This window comes from Thunnus albacares, chromosome 1 (genome assembly GCF_914725855.1).
Source record: "Thunnus albacares chromosome 1, fThuAlb1.1, whole genome shotgun sequence".
NCBI lineage: Eukaryota > Metazoa > Chordata > Actinopteri > Scombriformes > Scombridae > Thunnus > Thunnus albacares.
This window is the reverse complement of record NC_058106.1, coordinates 17,440,038-17,463,282: the sequence shown is the minus strand read 5'-3', so window position 1 is coordinate 17,463,282 and position 23,245 is coordinate 17,440,038. Positions and strand designations below refer to the sequence as shown.

The 23,245-nt window shown below is 39.4% G+C and overlaps 2 protein-coding genes across 5 annotated transcripts in view; both read left to right on the top strand.

The window, feature by feature from the left end:
* The first annotated feature begins 401 nt into the window (after positions 1–401).
* On the top strand, positions 402–13,832 carry LOC122979460 (hexokinase HKDC1-like). 2 transcript variants are annotated; one of them, XM_044346943.1, is made up of 21 exons: positions 402–645; positions 2,211–2,373; positions 2,504–2,661; positions 2,881–3,003; positions 3,240–3,335; positions 3,980–4,079; positions 4,803–4,986; positions 5,096–5,251; positions 5,331–5,564; positions 6,039–6,180; positions 6,295–6,451; positions 7,289–7,437; positions 9,017–9,136; positions 9,330–9,425; positions 9,792–9,891; positions 10,139–10,251; positions 10,366–10,496; positions 10,716–10,871; positions 11,032–11,119; positions 12,040–12,185; positions 12,386–13,832. In XM_044346943.1, the coding sequence occupies exons 1-21, from the start codon at positions 583–585 to the stop codon at positions 12,519–12,521; spliced, it is 2,811 nt and encodes a 936-aa protein (XP_044202878.1). In that variant the 5' UTR covers positions 402–582; the 3' UTR covers positions 12,522–13,832. The 2 variants fall into 2 exon arrangements, with proteins under 2 accessions (XP_044202878.1, XP_044202873.1); XM_044346938.1 differs by having other exon boundaries at positions 10,363–10,496.
* A 3,847-nt stretch (positions 13,833–17,679) lies between these two features.
* Positions 17,680–23,245, top strand: part of hk1 (hexokinase 1) — a 21,558-nt gene continuing 15,992 nt past the window's right edge. The window contains exons 1-2 of one of the 3 annotated variants that reach the window (XM_044346972.1): positions 17,680–17,797; positions 17,927–18,058. In XM_044346972.1, coding sequence (XP_044202907.1) covers positions 17,996–18,058 — 63 coding nt within the window. In that variant the 5' untranslated portion in view covers positions 17,680–17,797; positions 17,927–17,995. Of the gene's footprint in view, positions 18,059–23,245 lie in introns of all 3 variants that reach the window. The other 2 variants (XM_044346964.1, XM_044346956.1) reach the window with 2 other exon arrangements.

Below are 23,245 nucleotides of genomic sequence, written 5' to 3'. Positions count from 1 at the left end.
ATGAGTTCATATGCTATCGGCTATGCCAAACACTGATAAGATGCACTAATGAAGAGGTACAGTCATCAGAAGGTGAAATAAACTTTACATCCCTCAAATATTTACATTCCTGAAATATACAGTATATCAGTGTCACTGTCAGAAAATATCAGAAACATGAAATCAGGACTTGGTATCATTATTGTAGTAATCAGACCATATTGTTTCTCAAAAAAACGTACTGATAATGCATGTCAAAATCTCAAAAATGTTGCAAAATAAAGGTGTAGCTCAGGTCAGTAGAGACACTGTGAAACTAGAAAGAAGTCAGGATTGGGCCATAAAGAGAGGAGGAAATGATGAAAGGGGTTAATCATTGAGTTGGTGCAGAGGTTGGTCTCTGCTCAGTGGACCCAGTCAGTGAGAACAAAACAAGACAGAGCGGGACAGAGAGGAGGAAATCAGACTTTTCTGTTTATTAGTATGTGCACCTACTGAAATAATTTCTCATCGTTATTTCATTGGAGTGTGTGGAGTGTGAGGAACACAAACTCATCAACAAACCAACTAGAAGAGTTTCCTGGTGGCGTGTCGTACATCAAGATGTTGGCTGTTCATCTTGTTTCTTTCTTCTTCTCCAAACTCCAGGAGGACCCCACAAAGAAGGTGAGAGCTACTCCACAGCATTACTCAATAAACACGCAACTTCTCAGCTAATCGTATGTTTCTGTTGCAGTAATACTAAAAGTCTAAAAGTCTACTAAAAGCTCTCGGGACAATATTCGGTTTGCACTTAATGATTTGCAAAATGAACACAGTATCCTAATCTAAGCAACTGTTGTACTTTAATGCATTTGTACAACAATTAATTTCAAATTGAACAGACATTGCAGACATTATTGCCTTGTTTTAGCTGAAATAATTACTGTAAAACATTGTATATGCAAATCATAACAAGTTTAACACAGGTTTTGTCACTCACAATAAATGCTCAAAGAATTGAATTTGTCTGTTTGGTGCTGCATCAATCACTGTAGGCTTTTATGGCAGGCTTTATCATATAATAAAGATAGTTGTTAAAAAACACAACTACCTTTGCAAAATCTAAAAGATAAAGCACACCCAGAAGGGCTGTGTCAAGTGCTATCTGACTTTAGGTTCTTGAAGACATTTTGCAACTGAAAAAGCATTTTGGATAAGAGACGAAACATCTTCAAGAATCTAAAGCAAGTCTAGTTCCCTTTCACGTAGCCCTTGTTGATATACCATGACCCAGAAACCTTCACAGACCTACAAGATAAGGCAGTAGCCAGTGCTGTAATAACTTATTTAATGTGCCATAATCAATAGTTACTGTGTCACCATTTGTCTGTCCTGAACAATGATTAACATCCTTCCCCAGGCAGCGCCTCTACTCCTCTCTTTGTGCAGATGGGCTCATCGCACACTCTCCCAAGGACAAAGCATTGACACACTCAAAGCTGCACACACTCACTCTCATACACAAATACAGAGTGACACCCAGCAGGTGCACGGCCAAAGGGACCTTGTGCTCTAAACGTGTTGTCACAGTGATAGTTTGGCTGAGAAAACAGGGTGCGACTGAGCTTGAGGGAGTTTTGCTAATTTATAAAGACTTGTAGCTTTTCTTGCTCACATTCTATATGTATTATTTCCTAATAATGTGGTAGATTAAGTTACTGTTACCACATAATGGTCACAACATTGATAATAGATAGTAGATAGTATTATGTAATGTGGATGTTTTACCCAAAATGCAGAAAGTCTAAAAAGAAAAGGGATGAAAGTGTATTTGACTCTGTCCAAGAATCTACTGGGTCTTTGTTTATTACGTTGTTTTGTGGGTAAAGAAGTTTCTCTTGAACAGCTGTTTTCTCAGGCTGGGAACATAACATCTGTTCACAGAATAGTTTGTTTTGGATCTTATGGATATAGTTTTCCCATGAGAATGAAATATGAGGTTTGTGATGAAGAATCAGAACCTGACCCTGTGTATAAAAGATGGCGGACGGGCTGTGATGGTACAAATTTCCAGGAGAAAACCATCAGAGTTCTTCTCCTTTACCTGACTCCCACTCTCACCTTTTCTCCCTCTTTCCTCTTTTCGGCGTCTATCTTTTCTTTCTCTCGCTCCGACGGCGGAGAATAAATTAGTATGGCTAATTTCTCTTTATGTCTGTTTCCTCTGTCTCTCCTTTCGTTTTTTCTAGGTGGACAGGTTTCTGTATGCCATGCGTATCCATGACGACCAGCTAACGGACATCTCGGCTCGTTTCCAGGCTGAAATGAAGAAGGGGCTTTCTGCTGAAAGCAATGCTGCAGCAGCAGTGAAGATGCTGCCAACACATGTCCGCTCCACTCCGGACGGATCAGGTAATGTTTTCCAAACACTTAAAGGCTTTAGTGTAAGTTGATGTTTGGGATTCATCTAATCTACCAAAAACCATGTTGATGAAATCTTGAGATATTATACATTTTTTGTCTCTTTCCTCCTCTCCTGCAGAGAAAGGACAGTTTCTGGCCTTGGATCTCGGAGGTTCCAAGTTTAAAGTGCTCCAAGTTAAAGTGAGAGAGGGCATGGGGATTAGGAGGGGAGGAGTGGAGATGGAGGAGAAGACCTATTCGATACCTAAGGAGCTTCTCATTGGGAAAGGAACAGAGGTAAGGAGGTGAAGAGGAGAGGGGGAGTGAAAAGGAAGAGGAACAAGGGAAGGTGAAATTGAAGAGGGACCAGAAAAAGCACCTGAATTTGAGCAGTTTGGGAGCAGGATAGAGCAGAAGTAGGGGGGGTTTGAGGAAGGTGCATCAACAGAGAGAAGGGGGTTTATAATTTCTCAACCGTCTCTCTCTCTCTCTATCTGTCTCACTCTCTGTGTGTAGTTATTTGACCATGTGTCCGAGTCTCTAAAGGACTTCCTGCATGAGAAGAACATCAGTTTGGAGAAGAAACATCCTCTGGCCTTCACCTTCTCTTTCCCTTGTGAACAATCCACCTTGAATCAGGTAATAACAATCTATATTCATCCATCTGATTTTCATGGCCTGCCCTGCATGAATCATCCTGGCCTTTATGGACTCGTAATGATCGACTTTACACCTTTGGACTGCATCATTGTGCAAGATGGAGTATATTTTCTGTCATGTCCTGTCTGCCCCTGGCTCCAGGGAGCAGAGGTGGCTTTGTCATTTTAAACTTTACACACACAGAAACCACCTAATCTTTTCTCTTCTCTCTGTAGGGATTATTGTTAAACTGGAGTAAGAACTACCGGGCTCGAGGCCTTCAGGGGAAAGATGTGGTCCAGGTCCTCAGAGAGGCTGTTGACAGAACAGGGGTAGGACGCCAGATATTCACTACTTTATTATTATCTTCAAACAATACTGACATGCCTATAGGTACATTGAAAGGGTTGTTGGTCTATAGGAAGGGATCTCTTTGCATCCAGTATGGACAGAAAGAATAATTGCAGCGACCAATAACCCCTTCAGTGTGCATACAGGCATGTCAGTACCGTTGTAAGAACCTATCATTTATCAGTATTACCCACAAACTATTTCTCATGTATCAGTCAGCCCTCAACAGAACTGGGATGTAACTTTTGATTGACTGCTTATTTTAGACGTGTAGCTGATGCTTCCATCCAAAGAAACTTTCAGTAATTTAGATATTGGATATTGATCATATCTGACATCATCCAATCAGATTCCACTATTAGGGGTACTGAAATCTGATGTAGAGAACCAGGACAGTATGAGATTTTATTTTTACATTTTAACTTTTGCCAGATAGTTTTAACCACTGTGTGTGTGCATTAGGGTGATTTTTTTAAAGGTTTTATTCGGAGTGATGCATATGGTCACCTCTGAATAAATACAAACATGAACAGTAACATAAAGTGAAAAAATGCAGATTATCTACTATGTACTGTAGTTGACGTTACTTATAACCTGGTTCATCACTCTGTAACTCACTCTGCAGGGTATGGATGTAGAGGTGTTAGCCATGGTTAATGACACTGTGGCGACCATGATGACCTGTGGTTTTGATGACCGGTACTGTGAAGTTGGACTCATCATTGGTGAGTATTATTATATAATTCATATTGTTCACTGTAGCTGTGTTAAAGCAGCTGTAAATCTACATTAATCTATTATCTATCTAACTTCAGTTTGTTTTGTTAAGTGTGTGGGTGTGTTTTTGTAATATTTCATCAGTTATATCTTCCATCTTTATTTTTTATGTATATAGGTGGTGGACCAAAAACAGTAATACAGTAAAACAATGCAACAACTAAACAAACCACAGACTCAAAAATTAGACATTATGAGTTAAACTAACACTTTTCTAAGCCTCACAAAAGTTTGTTTAAATTGCAGAACCATCATATTGTCCTGCATTATCTCTCACTCTGACTAATACATCAGTATCCACCAAAACCTTTATATTTTAGCAGTAATGGTGTGTTCATAGTGTTCATATCATGGCCAAAATTTGCATATTTGAACATGATAATGAAATTATACAGTTTCAAAATTTGAATGTACCTGTTGCCACATTGCTGCTCCTTCTTGTAGTGCATCATATATGTGCACACTTGGCCTGTCCTCACTTTTGCAAGGATTATGTTTACGGTTTGTTTTTGGGGTTAGAGATTTAGATTACAATATAAATTAAACTAGTTTTGGTTTAAATTAAGGTTAATTTACGATTAGGACCATTTTAAGGTTGGTGTATGTTTGGCATGATATGATGATGGTTAAGACTATAATTACATTAATATCCTGTCTGTTTGGGTGTTTAGGTACAGGAACCAATGCATGCTACATGGAGGAGCTACGTCATGTTGACCTGGTGGAGGGCGACGAGGGCAGGATGTGTGTGAACACTGACTGGGGAGCCTTTGGAGATGACGGGGCTCTGAAAGATTTCATCACTGAGTTTGACAGAGACGTCGATGCAGCGTCCAACAACCCTGGAAAACAACTGTAGGGAAAGCAGCTTTGTCTTTTTCATGATATGGAACAGCACGAGTGACGCTATATCAATCTTCATTCCTGCTGTTTCTCTGTTTCCATATTTCTTTCCGTGTTCTAGCTTTGAGAAGATGGTCAGTGGGATGTATCTGGGTGAGCTGGTGAGGCTGGTTGTATTAAAGATGGCTAAACTGGGACTGCTGTTTGATGGACATGTGTCTAATGCTCTAAAGACCAAGGGGAAGATAACCACTGCACATGTGGCAGCCATGGAGGAGTAAGTTATCTTTTTCTTTCTGTGTCAAACTCCATCTGTCTGAAAACAGTAAGAAACTATAAATGTCCATCTTTCTCAGGTACAAAAATGGCCTGAAGAACACCAGAGACATTCTCACTGAGCTTGATTTGACCCCATCGCCTGACGACTGCATTGCTGTTCAACATGTCAGCACCATCGTGTCCTTCAGGTCCTCAAATCTAGTGGCTGCAGGACTGGCTGCTATCTTGACTCGAATCAAACAAAACCGGAATTTGAGGAAATTGAGGATCACTGTAGGCATGGATGGAACTTTGTACAAGACGCACCCACAGTAAGTTTTTAAAGAAATAGTCACCAATAATCATATTCACATGCCAGCACAGTAAAAATCAACAGAAAAAAAGAAACATACAACTTTTTTTTATCTGAAATAAAACAAGTTTGGACTCATCTGAGATATTATTCACAGTCTGAGATTCTTGAGCAGGAATCTTGTTGCTTGTTCCAGCTCTATGTCTTCTTTTGCCTTGAAACTTGCCAAAAATAACTAATCATGCTGATCAGAAAGTACCGCTAATTAGCAATATTTACTACTTCTATGTATATAATTGAACAGCTTGCTAAACATATATAAAATAATTTAGATACAGTTTGAATTATCCATCTCAGTGGTCACGGTGTTGAGACTATTTAAAATATAATTTGGATACTCCGCTGAAACCAGTGATGTGTGTTGTTGTTGCAGCTCCTGCACATTACCAGTAGAGGTCACCAAAGGTTAAACATTGCATTCCCTCCATTTCAGGTATCCTAAACGTCTCCATAAAGTGGTGAGGAGGTTGCTTCCTGAGTGCCATGTCAGATTCGTCCTGTCAGACAGCGGCAGCAGCAAAGGAGCTGCCTTGGTAGCAGCAGTCGCCCAACGACTGGCATCACAGAGGAGAAAGGTTAGGTTGGTGTGTGTGTGTGTGTGTGTGTGTGTTGTGTGGTATATGTCTTCACAGGTGTACACAAAATCACCAGTAATGCTCACATATGTGATTATCTCACCTGTATTCCAGGTGGATGAGACACTGTCTCCCTTCAGACTGAATCAAGAGCAGCTCCAATTGGTCAAGGCCAGGATGAGGGCGGGGCTGGAGGCAGGACTGAAGAGTAAAATATCTTCAGGCATCAAGATGCTGCCTTCTTTTGTGTACCACACACCTGACGGCACAGGTCAGAAAATAAAACACCACTGTTGGTTTTGGCACAGCAACACTTAACTTTTCCTTAAGTTTCCCTATTTAGCATTTATAAGCAGTATATAAACAGTTGGTAACAGTCTATAATGTAGTTGTAATCAGCTTTAACGCTTCCTGTGGGCACCAGAGCTGCAATAATTAGTCAATTAATCAATTAGTTGATTGACAGAAAATTAATCTGCAACTCTTTGGATAATCAAATAATCATTTGTCATTTTTAAGCAAAATTGACCAAAATTAGCTGCTTTCAACTTCTCAGATATGATGATTTAATGCTGTTCTTTGTCATACATTTAGTAAACTGAATATATTTCAGTTATTTGGTCGGACAAAACAAGACATCTAAAAATGTCACCTGTGACTCTGGGAAATTATAACAGTAATTTTTCACTATTTTTTTGACATTTTATAGATCAAACAATTAATTGAGAAAATAATTGGCATATTAATTTATAATGTAAATAATCATCAAGTTGCGGCCCTACTGGGCATCCATTAGTGGAGGCTGGTGTATAAACAGATAATGAAAGTAAATATAGTTAAACACAATTGTAATAATATAAAATATACATTCATAGGAGAAGTTGTGATTGTTGACAATTACTGTTCATTAATAAACACTTAAATCTGCTTATAACTACATTATAGTGTGTTATAAACCATTTATTTAATGTTTATATACTGGTTATAAATGCTGAATAGGGAGACTTAAAGTGTTACCCTTTTGTAATAGCCCACAAGAGGATGAACAAATTAAACTTAATTTAAGTGAATTATGTAATCAATAAGCTTACTTTTTGTGATTTTCAAGAGCGTGGGAAATACCTAGCCTTGGATCTGGGAGGAACCAACTTCAGGACTCTGCTGGTGGACTTTAAAAAAGGTCTGCAACAGAACTCAAGACTCTACCATAAGATCTACACCATACCACTGGAGATAATGCAGGGAACTGGAGAAGAGGTAGGACACACACACACACACACAGATGTACTGTTAGCTTTTTTAGTTTTAAATAATGAAGACAGACAGACTAGTACTGATAGGCACACAGAACACATGAAACTTAGTTGGTTTTAGTGAATTATTTTCATTTATGGAAGTTAATTAGTATTTTAAGTAGTAGTAGCCATAGTGGTATGACATAGGGTCATAAAGAAAAGGCTGTAAGAGAAATTATATAATGGAAAAGTAACACACAGCAAGGGTTGTAGTGCGGTGTTGCTCACTGGAAGTAGACTTGAAAGTAGGAAAAAAGTGTCTCACACTCTGGCTCCATATGCATTTCTCTTTTATTAAGATGACGTTTCAGCCCTCAGGCCTTCTTCAAGATCAATAACCATCAATCAGTCTTGATTGTTGATCTTGAAGAAGGCCTGAGGGCCAAAATGTCATCTTAATAAAAGAGAAATGCACATGGAGCCAGAGTGTGAGACCCTTTTTGTACGCATACTGAATGAATTAACCATACAAAAATAGATAAAGCCCATCCGATAACAAAAAGCTCACAACAGATGGTTCTGAATTGTATCCTCTAATACTAATGTCCTGCTGAAGGCATAATACAGAACTAAACATTAGCCAATAATTACCACTTGTTTATGGCTTTTTTGTACACTTTCTCACCTGCAAACCATTCATATTATTATTTTATCATGATAACAGATTACTAGATAACTGTTGATGCCGGTCTACTGGCAATAATTTGAGTTGTACTAGAACTGCGATGTATGGCAACATTCAGTCAAGTAAGCAAGAACATCCAAAGCAGAAAATATTAATAATGTTTTGATATAATTAAGCAAAGATTAATTACAAAGACTAAATGCCAAGAGGATAGTGAAGTCAGACTGTGCAGAAGGTCTCTTTATCTTAGTAAACATACAACATAGAGTAACAGAGCTGCAAGGATTGGTTAATTAATCAACTATTTTGATAATCAATCATGGTTTTGGGTCATTTTTTTTATAGAAAAAAATCCAAAAATTCTCTTGTTCCAGCTTCTCAAATGTATATATTTTCTGGCTTCTTTAGTCTTCTATGACAGTAAACTGAATATCTTTGGGTTGTGGACTGTTGGCTGGGACAAAACAAGATATTTGAGGTTGCACCTTAGGCTTGGAGAAACAGAGATCAACATTTTTCACCATTTTCTGACATGTTACGGACCAAATGACTAATTGATTAATCAAGAAAATAATCGACAGATTAAATGATAATAAAAATAATTGTTAGTTGCAGCCCTACAACATATTTATTCCTCTCTATTTAGTATTTTTGTTGGAATTATAATGGTAATAGCCTGACACATACTGATGAACCTACTTCCATAAAGTGTCTTTGAGGGCATAATGTACATTCCAAATGTATGTGCTCTCAATAACCTTTTTATAGTAATTGACACTATATTCACCTGTGACAATACATTATTAGTGTGTGTGTTTTCAAAGTCCAAAAGGAGCTAAATCAGGGTGGAATAAAAACAGTCCTGGAATTTAAGTAAACAGATTTTCTGTCTCTGTCTCTCTGTGTCTGTCTGTAGTTGTTTGATCACATAGTGCAGTGTATCAGCGACTTCCTGGACTACATGGGAATGAAGAACGCTCATCTTCCTGCAGGCTTCACCTTCTCTTTCCCCTGTGAGCAGACAGCTATTGACACGGTGAGCATGGACATCAGACTGTCTTTTCTGTACTGTGGGTTTTAGTTCACTTATGTCAGGGTTTGTTACATGTACAGAATCCTTTTTCTCATGAGAATGAAAACCAATCATCAACCAGTTATGAAACCAAAAAGACAAAAAGAAAGAAAAATATCAACCTTGTAACTTTTTGCAACCTTTGTATGTCCTGCAGGGCACATTGGTGAGCTGGACCAAAGGCTACAAGGCCACAGACTGTGAAGGACATGATGTTGTCGGCATGCTGAGGGAGGCCATTAAGAGACACAACGTGAGTCTGAGTTTTATAAAGATGACCTGGGTTTTGTCCACTGAGGTGAAAGAATAATGCTGCACTCTTTACATATTTGGACAATAACCCTGCCAGATGCACAAAACTGTCTTTCACCAAATTATGAAGAGGAATAATGGGACATCCTTTTGACAGAATTTCAGGAATCAGGAATCACAGCTATTGTTATAAACTGTGAATATACAAACATTTACTTGGATGTTGGGTGATAAAAGCATGTATGCATGTGTTTTTGTGTCTATGAAGACATATCCTGCAGTAATTTGAGTATACAGTTGCATCAATTAATGTGTGTATGTGTCTGTGTGTTGTGTACACATATTGTGTATATGTTTGTGTCTATAGGAGTTTGACCTGGACATAGTAGCTGTTGTCAATGACACAGTTGGGACCATGATGAGCTGTGCCTATGAAGACCCTCAGTGTGAAATCGGACTGATAGCTGGTATGTATTAGAACATTTTTTGTAAAAAGTGAGGACATTTTGGTTGGTTGTTAGTTTTTCACTGTGCTGTTGAAGGTTTAGGTCTTTGTTGTCGGATTACAGCTGGAATTAAGTTTAGGGTTAAAGTGTGTTGTTGGTGCAACTGTTCACCACATACCTGTTGCTAAGTAAACTGGATTTTCTCTATAATCAAAAGCAACTGAGTTTTATGCGATACAGAAATCAACAATGTCCCTCTGTTTCAAAGGAACTGGCAGTAATCTTTGTTACATGGAGGAACTGAAGAATATTGAGAAGATCAAACAAGAGGAAGGAAAAATGGAAAGAGAAGAGGGGACACCTGAACGACAGGGAGATATGGTAAAAGAACTCTTATAAAACACTGAAGGTTTTAGTTCACTGGTGAAAAACTGAGTTTTTGGATGGTAATTGGTACATTTAACCTCGTCATTTTTTGGTTTCTTCTCCCAGCAGGATGATGAGATACGAAGGATGTGTATAAACACAGAGTGGGGAGGTCTGGGTGATGATGGCTCGCTGGATGACATAATCACACCTTATGACGTTGAGGTGGACCAAAACTCAGTTAACGCTGGAAAACAAAGGTTAGAAATGCATATTGTCATACCTGTACATGTTTTTTAAAGTTTGTGTTAATCATGTGGTTGTGTTCTCAGGTTACATATAACTTGCATACTTTTATGCATGTGTGTGTGTGTCTCATGGTCCAGTGATTCTGTATGTTTTTAGATCTATTGAACTGTTCTGTAGCCTGTAACTTGTTCAGGTGGTCACAAATAATATGTGTTTTTGTGTGTGTGCAGGTTTGAAAAGCTGACCAGTGGGATGTATTTAGGTGAAGTTGTCCGTCAGGTGCTCTTGGATTTAACCAGAGGAGGTTTGTTGTTCAGAGGACACGTCACTGAACCTTTAAAAACACCTGGAATATTCCAAACTAAATACCTGTCACAAATAGAGAGGTAGGTAAAACCTTATCTGTCTGTGTGTGTGTGAATAAAAGCTTTGTCCAATACTCAATAATGTCTTTTAAATCTGCTTATGCCACCACATCACCACACACATGCACCTATATGACTGTGATGTTGCTTTAGTTTTTGTAACTGTGCCGTCTCCTTCTAGTGACCGCCTGGCTTTACTGCAGGTCAGATCCATTCTCCAACAGCTGGGCCTGGACAGCACCTGTGACGACAGCATCATTGTCAAAGAGGTAGAAGATAGAAAAGTGTTGAGCAACTAACACAAAACAAGTCAGACGTCCTGTTTTTTGGTGAACAATAGACCTTTTTCACAACAGATTTAGATTTAGCATTTCAAAGTAGGAAAAGCACACATGAAATAATAACATTGATGATGGCTGAATCGCATTTAGTTTCTCCAGATTCATGACCCTTGTATAGTGCATGATGGTTCACCGGTGTGGCTTCATTGGACACTTGGAGCCATCTATTGTGCCAGTGTGTTCTCAAACTAAAATTTAAGGTATAATGTATTCAGTGTTCAGTGTTCTGTTATTATATGACAGCTCAAACATTGACAGGCTCATTGTGTTTTATATTTTATTGTGTTTTATTTACAAGTCATAATTCATTAAGGTTGATTACATACGTATGTACAGGACCAAAAAGCTTTCTTCACAGGGAATATCTAGATTAGTCATTGCAGGAAGAACACAGGTGTAACAAATAACATTCATTATGCCTCCTACACCTAAGGTGATGCAGCCACCATTAATGTTATTAGTTACACTTGTGCTTTTCCTGTCATGTCATGTCAAAATGTGTGAAAAAGGTCTATTAGTTCACTACTGGGAGAGTTTAGATGATAATGTACCACTTGAAACTTCAGAGCCTTGTGAAGAACTATTAAAAGTAAGCGTTTATAGCATAATTCTGCCCCCTGCTAGCCTATTTCTTGTCCCAAACGTGTCTCAAATGGCAGAAAAAAGGTTAAGAGTTTAAATTTTGTCCTAGTACAATGCTCAGAAAATCATGTTCTCTGTTGCAACCTCATTTGGTAAGACCTTTTGCACTGATTTGTGGAGCAATATGACATTGTCTAGCTCCAAACTGTGGCACCAACAGACTGTTAAGTGTTGCAATAATGATAAAGGCTGTCATTGTTATATAGGTATGTGGAGCAGTGTCACGTCGCGCAGCTCAGCTGTGTGGGGCAGGAATGGCAGCCGTGGTCGATAAGATGAGAGAGAATCGTGGCCTGGACCATCTGAACATCACTGTGGGGGTAGATGGGGCACTCTACAAACTACATCCACAGTGCGTTATCATTATTATTTATTTATATTATTTGTCATTGTGATAGTGTTCTACAGGTTCCAATCACATTAACAATGATTCAGTTCAATTAAACATCTTGTTGTTTGTGACTGGCCACATCTAGTTTTACACTCGATTTAATATCTTCAAATAACTTTATAAAAACTAAACTATTTTTTTTCTTCTGGTGCTGTTTGCAGTTTTTCTAAAGTCCTCCAAGAGACTACCAGTGTTTTGGCTCCTCAGTGTGATGTGACCTTCGTCCCATCAGAAGAGGGCAGCGGGAAAGGTGCCGCCCTCATCACAGCTGTGGCCAGACAGAAGCAGGACATGTAACTTCCCATAAGGGCTGCTAACATCAGTTGCTGGTCTGCAAGAGCTGCAGACTCTCGTCCTATACAAATGGATTCACCAGCCGCTTCTTTTCACCTGAAAGCAAGGAGCTTCACCTGAAGGGCGGAACACATGCAGATGTGTTTGTTGCATGATCCCTCACAGGCTTCCCACACACAAACAGCCATTTGTGCTGTATGTTGCACCCAACCAAGCCAGAAGCCAGGGATAAAATCCTTGTCCCTAATAATGTTTAAAGAACTGGATTTTTATAAAACTAAATTTGTCAACACTTTTTGTTCTAAAGCTCACTTCCCTTAATCAGTGCTCAGAACCTGATAGAAGTCATTGCTATGATGTTTACTACTTAGTGAAAATTTTCTTATTTGTCCCTTGAAAGGCCCATCCGAAGTGCGTCTAAATTTCAATATACTGGCCCAGCAAAAATATTTGGTTTCCTCACTCAAGATTTTAAACCAAAGCCCTCCACTTTCTAATCAACTACCCAGTCAGCCATGGGAAAGGTGTCACACACACAGCTGCACGGTCTCATGCTAATGTTAGCCATGCACTGATTACACTCTGTGCCTCTGATACCAGGGCTGAGCAAAAGAAAGTATACTCATTTTAAAAAAATCACATCCTGCAAACTACTCAAAGTTAGCGCTTGATGTGAGACCAAACCATAATGTTATAATCAGCTGTCATGATATTCACCACGGCTAGCTTCAATTGTCAAAATGTGACCATACTGTACATGTGTGTGGTCCGCTGAAGATCTTTGCTTGTCCTCAGACATTCACATGCTGCCTCCTTACAATGTGTTCTCATTTAATTTTTTGTTTTTGTTTTTGTTTTTGTTTTTTACAGTATTGACTAAAAACTCAAATTATCAGCAAATTATACAAATAGCTGGGTAATCTAATACGAAAAAACAAAGATGTCACTTTTGTGTCAGTCTTGCTGTGTTTGTACTGTGTTTGAAGTAGTTCTATATATATATATATATATATTTTACAACACACTAAGTTGTATCAGTAATTTAGTTCATAATATTAGAACCAGATGATTCCTATAAAATAATTTAATAAATTATTTTTTTTAAATATATAAATGTCAGTCTATTTAGAAGATATGGTGTGTGTTGGATAAATAAGAGACAAAGAAAATTACAAAATGGAAAAAAAAATGTGTGTGTGAGAGAGAGAGAGCGAGAGAGAGCAATATCTCGGTATTGATGAAGGGCAGGAGGAGGATTGGAATGCTGCTGACCACATTTCACAACAATAAAAAACAAGCACCGCTCTGTTCTGTCACTCTGGACTGACTCTCTGTCCTTGTGATCGCCTGTCTGTCTTTCCACTCTGTCTGTCTGTCGGTGCATCTGTGTCATTTTAGTTATTTTGTCTGTCTGCTTTATCTGTCTGACTGGATCCTTGCCCATCTGCCTGTGTTTTTATCTATGTTGTACATGCTGAAATAACAGTACAGGCAGAAACACGGACAAATCCACCAACATTATAGAGAACATTTTAGTGTTGTTTGAAGTGAGCTGAAGAGTGTTTTAGTATTGTTGATAAAATTTCAGTCTGAGGGCCTGAACTAAGAGGTCGTGCACATGTTTCCAGTGAATGTGTAAGGCAAATATTATAACTAGTGTTTATAAATTGCATTACAATCTTGAACTACTGATCTATCAATACTAGGAAATGAATGAGCAGTGCAACGATCAGTGTTCTTATGCTAATCCATTCATGATAGATTAGATGATGTGTTGAAGATGAAAGAAGGTAGGAAAAAAGCAGCTGAGTGTAAGCTATATAGAAAAGCACTGAGAAAGGAGTAAAGGAAGGACAGAAACAAATTAGAAAGAATTAAAGAAAGGAGGGAAGGAAGGAAATATAATGAGAAAGGCTGTGTGCTAACAGGAATGAAACAGTAGCTAATCTGTCAGGGATTAACATGTTACAATGCTACCATGAGGGCTACGTCACACACATGGACACACCCACCTGCACACACACACACACACACACGTACACACACAGACACAGCACAGTAATCCCACACTGTCCTAGTAGTGACCTAGTAGCTCCACAGTTAAATCACACATACACTGACACTGCAGCTTCAGTGCAGCAACACACGAACACAGCTGGGCTGCTGAATCTGCAGCTCGTGCAGCACAGAGCGTTGCAGTGACTGATACAGAGGCTCTCTTTTCCTCTCATGTTCTGTCACAGTTGTCCTTTCCATTTCCCCTTTCTGTCTTTATCTTCACATCCTGTATAACCTTCCTCCACAATGATGTACATTCTGTCTTTTACTGCACATCCTTTTTTTAATTTAGCCAGTTTGAAAAACCTTGAATGAGCATTCCTCAGGGAGCAAGGTGTGTGAGTCTTATTATATAGCCACTTTCTTTGTGTGTGTGTGTCCGAGTCTTTGCGAGTGTGTGGGTGTGGGTCTTTGTCTCCCCTGTAAAACAACAATAAGAGCTTTGACACACACACAAACACAGAAATGGTCACCAGTAAATGGGCAGAGTTGAGCCGCTGGTTCTTCAGGACCTACAAAAGGACAAGCGCTGGCCCTGTTCCTGTGGGATTCTCTATTTTCTTTTCGATATACAGTTGTTTTCATTGAACTTTCATTTTTATATCTCATACCCTGATTCATTTTCCCCAGTTACAATGAATTGTAGCTTGAAGCCAGGATCTGAGGACAGGGGAAGAATGAGACACCGCAACGCCTCAAAATATCACTGTGGTGACAACTGCTGGATGCCGGCACAGCTGGATCATGGGAAAACTTTATTAATGAAGGTAACAAAATAATACACTTATTCAAACATATTGCCAGTATGATAATCTGGAGGAGCTAGCACTTCTGGGATTATCAATTCAGACATGGAGATGTGGGATTAGTTGTTATTGCTGCTGGAGGTGTGAGGAATGAGAGATGGAGAGAGACACATGGGAAAGCTCATTAAGATATTCTGGAAATGGATGATGGAGGAAATATTGTATCTTGTTATGTAACTTGATGATGCAGAGATCCACCACACCAGTTGGCAGCTAGTTTTCTGTGCTGTGTTGTGCTGGCAGTTAACTTGACTGTTATCAGTCTGTAACAGAGTGGCTACCATTAACTGGCATGGATTCATCTGTAATATAAAATTTGCTGCCCTGTTGCTTCAGCTGGCACAGCTAACAATGTGAGAATGTGAACAATGTGAGAATGAAAGAGACCCTAACAGGTGGTTAATTGTTATTGCCCTGTAATTTAGACAGACTGAAGAGAAAGATCTGCAGATTGAACAGGCTTTCTCACAGCAGATATTCCACGCCTTTTTTTTTACTTTGTTTCTCTCACTGTCTTCCTTAAAATTTTTCTTAAAAGTTTCTGTAGTTTCCAAAAGGCTTTTATCATTTTGAGATCATCGGGGGAACCAGATTCTGGTCTTGCATGGTGTCTGTAGTGTAAAATTCATGTTAGCTAGATAAAGTTCCTGACCTATTTGCTGTTGCACAGTAGAGCAGTATACAAAGCTGTGTAGAGAGAAATATTGCATGTGATATGGCTGTGGGGGAGTCTTATCATCAACAAACAGCTTGTTTCTATATGTCATTGCAGCATTCACCAGTAACACAGAAAGAAATCCATCAAACAAGAGGCAAAGATTCTCGTATGTCAGCCTCAATGCAGCAGAGCAGTCTGTGTTTTTCTGTGCACATAAATACAAGTCCAGGCACGTTGGCAGGTTGGATATGAAATGGGTAAAATAACAAAATGAGTCTGTTACATCATTAAAAAAACTGCACAATAAATTTGCACTAAAATTTGAAGTTGTTTTTATTTTATACTAGAAGCACTGGAAGCTGTGACATATTTAAGATCAGTGTGTAATGCTTCAACACTTAGAGTTTTGAGCTTTCCTTATAGAAAACCAATACATCACTTTTATTAGCACTGCTGTGTCTGTGGATGTTCCTTTGAGAGGCCAGACAACAGACAGCTGTTGTTGTTGTTGTGGTGGTGGTGACGTCATGTCTCTTTGAAAGAACAGTGGAGCCAGAGAAAGTGGCTGTCTGATGGGTTGACTGTCGGGATGTTTGAGTGAGTGAGTGGCTTTCTTTCTTCCTGAAATATAGAAAAGCAGGCAGAGTGATTGAAAGGAAAGGCAGGTGTATTCTGTCTGCTGCCGGGTTACTCAACACTTTAGATAGAAAGCTGAATGGAAAATAAGTCAAAGCATCTGTCCACTTATTTCTAAAGCAAACATTCATTTGACTGTCTAAACTTTCAGTCACACCCAGAGAACAAGTAGAGAAACAAACCTAATATGCTTCCTTTTAAAAGTTTATATTTTACATATGCATTTGCATTTGTTGCTGTTTGACAGGATAGCTGACTATCAAAACATAGGGCTTCAACCACAGAGAAATAACATAGAGGTTTTAACTTAAACATGATCACAGATATAAAACAAAAACTGATAAACACAAGAAACATCGACAACATGAGGAACAGCAGAATGAAATTTAAAAAAAAAAAAACAGAGAGAAGGATCTTACAGTATACAACACCCGCCACCTAAACTCTGCCACTGATGCTTCTTGTCCTCACTAAACATTTTCCCTCAGGCTCACAAAAGACTACGGCTTTCCCTCCTCTTCCTCCCAGCCTTCTGATCCAGCTGACAATTGGATGAAGAGCTAAAGAGTGCTTTGACTAATACGTCGACCGTGTGAGTCATTTTCTCATCAACGCACGCTGAACTCAAAGTGACTTCATAACTTCCTTGAAACAGTAAAACACTCATCTCCTCTTCATCTTACTTCCTTACTTCTTTCTCTCTAGTTAAGTCCCTCCCCTTCGCTCCCCCCCCTCGTGCCTCTCCTCTCCCCTAATTAGGCAGTCCCTCTCTACCTCCTCCATCACCGGGTTTGCCTCCAAGGCGTCCGCAGACCTGCCAATAGCAGAAAAGAGGATGTGGCACTTACCCCCCCACCCCCACCACCCCACACACACACCCCCTGCTCCAAGCCACTCACTCTTCCTAACCAATGAGCTCACAGATGGTGGGCAGGGCTCGTGTTCTGGCCCTCCCTGCTTCTCTCTCTCTCTCTCTCTCTCTGTCTTCCTCCTGCAGCTAAACTTGCTGTCTCACTCATGCTTCCTGGCTTTACTTACATGCACAGAGAGGGAAGAGCTGAAGAGTTAGCTATACATGAAGCAGCTCTGTCTATTTTAAACCACAACGGATTGGACTCAGGGTATTTTTATATCTCTTACGGTGTGTGACAGATTGTTATGTACCAAGTAGAGTAAGAGCAGAGTTTCAGTATCATTTTTTTACCTTTTTATTTTGGATTTTTCTCCATCTGACTGTGTGTGTGTGTCAGAAAGAGAGAGTGTGTGTGTGTGTGTTTGTGTGAGTCTGCATGTGTGTGTGAGAGAGAAAGAGGACCAGGATGATTGCGGCCCAGCTACTAGCCTATTACTTCACTGAACTCAAGGATGACCAGGTTAAAAAGGTGAGTGCTCTCTGTTTCTTCTGCCTTCATTTTTGATGTTATGTTTGTGTTTGTATGAGACAGAAACTGGCGTGAAGACAAAACAGAGGTTGAGACATGAGGAGAGAGGAGGAGAGCATGTGTTGTAGAGGTCATTGAGTTTATTCAAACAATCATCATTTTAACTTTAAGAGTTTGCCAGTATGAAACACATCTAGAAATCTTTGTTTTATGATTTGTCTCTTTAAGGAAGTGAATGAAACGTACACTGTGCTGTGACAGAAGTGAAAACACTGATGTTTTGTAGGTATTTCGCAATCACTGACATTTGTTTTTACATTGAGATTTAAATCAAACTCTGGCTCAGTGAGACATGACAAACTACACAGGGTCGTGTTTGTGTAGTAAGGTGTGCGAGACACACGGCACAAGGCTGTGTGATTGGTGGCACGATGCGAGTTTTGAGAGGTGTGGCGAAGAGGAGGGAGGAAGTCAGAGGCAGAGATGAAAGGACAGATGAGCAGACAGATGATGAGGTGGAACTTGACAAGGAAGAGCAAAGTTTTTTTTCAGGGGTCACTGAGCTTCTTTATGTTCTCATTAAGATGATACGTGCACTTTCATTTTTACTTGGTAGAGCTCAACAGAGTGGAAAATCAGCTAAAAGGTCTTCAATAGGATAAATAAATCAGTTAGTTATTATTGTTCAGTAGAATAAATATTCAGTATTTTATAATTTTTCAGCAGTCTATAGATCAGTAAAGCCATTGACATAATTGTCATATCATTGTGACTCTAAAATGTGTTTAAGCTAAAAGAATAAAACAATAGTGTGGATGCAAGAGTTCAGAAAAGAAAAAAAAGAAACTTTATTAAAGCTCTTTTTTGCTCATAACTGTCATGAATAGGCATTGAAAGTATGACTGAATATGTTAAAGTTCAAGGTGAAAGAGGAGAAGAGTAAGTTGAACACCATGAATGTGAGTCTTTCATAACTTCTCAGATGAGCAGCTCCCACATTTAGACTCCTGCAGTGGGTTTCACCAACTATGTGTAAGTTCTCTCCTAAGTCATAGTGCAAAGTCGACACTAGAGGCTTAATGACTACTAGCTAGTTTGTAACTTAATCAGCTACAAAACTTGATTGTACCACAATTACTTGGGGCATAATCTGACTTGGACGTAAAGTCATAACTAAGGCAAGTGGCCAATAAATGATAAAAGATAGAGTTACATAGTGCGTTTTAACTTTCTGGCTGGCATGAGCCACTTGGCATCGTAGCACATCATTGTAAGCTTGATCAATATTGAAATACTATATCTATAAATCAGGTCTCTACTGGAGTGTTGTAAAATGGCCTTCAATTCATGAAGAAATGATCCAGAAAAACTGATGTTTTACCATTAGTGAGTATAATTCTGTAATTTACACCTAACCTAGGGGCATGTGTAACTATTTACTCGTTACTTAGAGTTGTGTTGTAACTTATCTCCATGGTGCAACACTTTTTAAAAAAAAATAATGCATAAATCTCAATTTAGTGGCTAAGTTTGAACTTACACACAGCTGTTGCAATAGGCTGCAGTTGTAAAACTGACTAGACCAGTTTTAGTTGACTTCAGAGCACGCGTGTGTGTGTGTTGAAGGAACGAAGGCTTTCCAGTCTCTCCGACCCCTAGTACTTCCTAATCGAACATAAAATAGTGTTGCAACCAACACAGTTCCCTTCTGCAAACTAATGTAGTAAAAACTGAGTCAGAGGAGGTTAAAATACGTTCAGACCTATTTGTGTCACCAAATTTGTCGTCTCTTAGTTATTTTCCTTGACTAAAACATTTGAAACTTTCAATTTTTTCATCACATTTGGTTCAAATTCTAAATTATCCCCAAGCCATTTTCTAAACATGTGCTTTATGAATTAGCACATGGGACAGGGTCCCTTTAAGGTCGCTCACTGATGATGTCACACATAATCACCAACTGCAAATTCTGCATCAAACACTGGGTTTTTTTTCTGTAAAAGTGGAAAAAAGTTATCACACCTCCTCTTTCCTTCCCCCGTGTGCCTCACTGTCAGTTGTCCTCCCCCTCTCTGTCTTTGTGCTCTTCTCTCAGCTCAGTCATACACACAAGGCGATACACAAAGCTGTCATATCCAAACGTGCTGAAATCTAATGACAGTCTATAGAGACAAAACACATTTATCAGCACTCAGGATCTGATGTTATACAACACACACCCCTCCCTCTTTACTCCTGCTTTCTGCCTCTCCCTGCCTCCCTAAAATAGGCCAGCTTTGAGCCATGTGACCATAGGTGACAGGAGGAGAAGGCTTATACACAAATACGCCCACACACACACACACACACACACACACAGACACACACACACACACACACAGTGGCAGGTGTTTAGCTATTGTGTAGCTTTTCTAAGAGCATAGTTTGTGTTTGCCTTGACTTCTTAACTTCTTTTCTTACTACGTTGCCAAACATACAGCTCAGAATTTGAACTGTAAGTGAAAGGATGCAGATATTCTCATCACTGCAATGTGTTCAGGCAAACTGTGTTGTATCTGCAGTTGTCAAAGAGCCTCGATCAGCTGAGCGTGCCTCTACTTCACTCAATCCACTGCAGTGTCCTTGACTGTGCTCTCGGATACACTGTCAGCTGTTAGCAGGCATCTAAAGCAGTGTTTTAGTACGTGTGTGTGGAAGAATGGAAGGTGCATGAGAGGGCAGTGTAGAGGACAGTATTTTTCCACATGGCGAGTCTGTGTGTGCACAACACCGTGCACACGTACGTACACAAAGGAGTCAGGTTTCAGTGCTTTCCCGAACCACCTCGCGGTGACAAGGAGGAGAACAGGGCATTGTTGGGAGGAGGAATGCAAACAGAAAGGAGAGGGAGAAGGAGAGAGGAGGAGGTGAGGTATTGAGGGGAAGAAAAGGGGAGGGGAAAGAGGCAGTCAGACAGAGAGAGAGAGTGATCGCTTCCTGAAAGTCATAAGATCCAGGGGGGCGTCAGAGAAAGTTGTGTGTCAGAGGTGTGTTGAGGGGAAAACATGGCCTTTACAGACTGACGCACACCAGAGAGGTCTCCTGTCACCTCACCAGGAAAATGTCAGTGGAAAAATCGGAAACGCCTGTTTTGGTCAATTGTAAAAGTTAGAAAATGAAGTTCCTGTGAAAGGTGACTTGTTCTGCACTATGTTTTCTGCATTCATGTGAGCTGCAACAACCCACAGCATAGATTGTGCTTGTGTCAGATCAGACGATAGCTATAATAAAGTGCTGTTTCGGCATAGTTTCTAGCTGCAGAATGCTGAGTCATAGTACAGTGATGGAAACTTCTTTCCTGCTGCAGGAATTGAATTAAGTGTGGCATCAGTGGATTTGTCTTAGTGTGATGTGGAGAAATGTGGACAATGCCTGCTTTTAATCCTCCCCTTTGTAACCCAGGACTGGATTATTTAAGTAGACCAGCTAAAGATGCCTTCTCATTCAATTAGGATCACAATCTTATTTTAACCAGGCCTTTAAAGAAGAATCCAAGTTAGTTAAGGGCTTGTACAGTATATAAGCTAACAGTACACAGTCAAAAACGCTCTTTCCATTGATGATTATGTATGAATGGTTATACAGTTATGCTGTATCTGGCAGTAGTTTCCATCATCGATAATGATAATTCAGAAAAGGAACAGGAAGAGGCAGGGTGGTGCCAGGTGGAATATAACCAGTGAGGATCAGCACTTGCAGGCAGCTTCAGTGCGTAGCGGTTGGCATGAATGTGTTGGCAGCTTAAATAGATCACCGTGTTGAAGCATCAAACCCGACACTGTTTACATCAGCTGACAGCAAATGTGGCTCACTGCCTAGGCAAGGCAAGTTTCTTTGTATGGTACATTTCAACAACAAGCAATTCAAAGTGCTGTACATAAAACATAAAAAGCATCAAGACAGAATGTAAAAGCAACACAAGGCGATATAAAAAGACATTTAAATACAGTTAAAATGGGTTTAATTGGAAATAAAAATAAGCTAAAATGGAATAACATAAAACAGGAGACATAAGCTTCATTTCTTCATTCACACACACAAAAACAGTTTTCACCATAAAACCATGAAGGTTCATGGTCAGAAGGATATATCCTGTGATTTATGACCAAGCAAACTCCAAATCATCATGTTTTTTAAAATTGCATTATCACATTTTATTTTCATATTGTGTTAGCAAACACTTGGCTAATGTTTCTTATGCCTCATTAATGTGGGACGAAAGCTAATGATGGGAAAACGTCCATGGTTTGGACTTGCAAATGTTCACACCATTGGTTTCATAAATAAGAAGTGTAATTTACACATTTAATTAGCGTCATTTCAGCGTTTTGCTGCGTCAAGCCGTTTGACAGGGACAGTTTGTCCGGTGGGGACATATTCACATTAATATAGGTTAATGCAGTCAACTCTAACAGGGGCTCTAGCTGATGTGAGGCCTCAGTTCTGCATTTAGTGCAAAGTCAGTGGGGTTGGTGAGAGCTTGATGGACTCAGCCGTGAGAATGAATGCATTAATGATTCTCAGAGGGATCGCCTGTACTAGCACACCACATAACAGGGAGTGATTTGATTTGATATCACAAATATTGATAAATGGAACTTCAGCAGGGTGTCATTTAAAGAGAAGTGCAAATGAGTTTGGTGAAAAGCCAGGGCTTTTTATTTACTCTGGATTTACACTTCTAATATGAAATTTAAAAATTTTCTCATTTACACTGCATGAGATGTTGTTGGTGGAAACTGCTTGTGCTGCAGCACCTCATACACACTTTCATTTCCTCTGGTTGAATAGCTGACAAAGAGGCATTTTGTCACATTAGGTCAAATGTTGGTGACAAAGTACCAAGTCGACTCTCAAATGTTTAAAAATGTTGTTTTGTGGGGTTTTGTACCTTGCAGTTTGTCAACTCAATCGATCCAGTGAAACAAGACCGTAGAAGTTTGACAAATTATCTCCTTTCCATTTGTTTTCATTCTAATTTGTTATCAAAATACTGTTGTTCTTGTAAATGCTTACTTATATTCTGAATGCATTTAGTTTGTGTTGTGTGGCTGAGACAGAGGACGTAGTATTTGTGTGTAGGGAAAGAAAGAAAGATCTGTGGTTTTGTGTGTCTGTTTATGGTGTAATTGATATAACACATGCTGA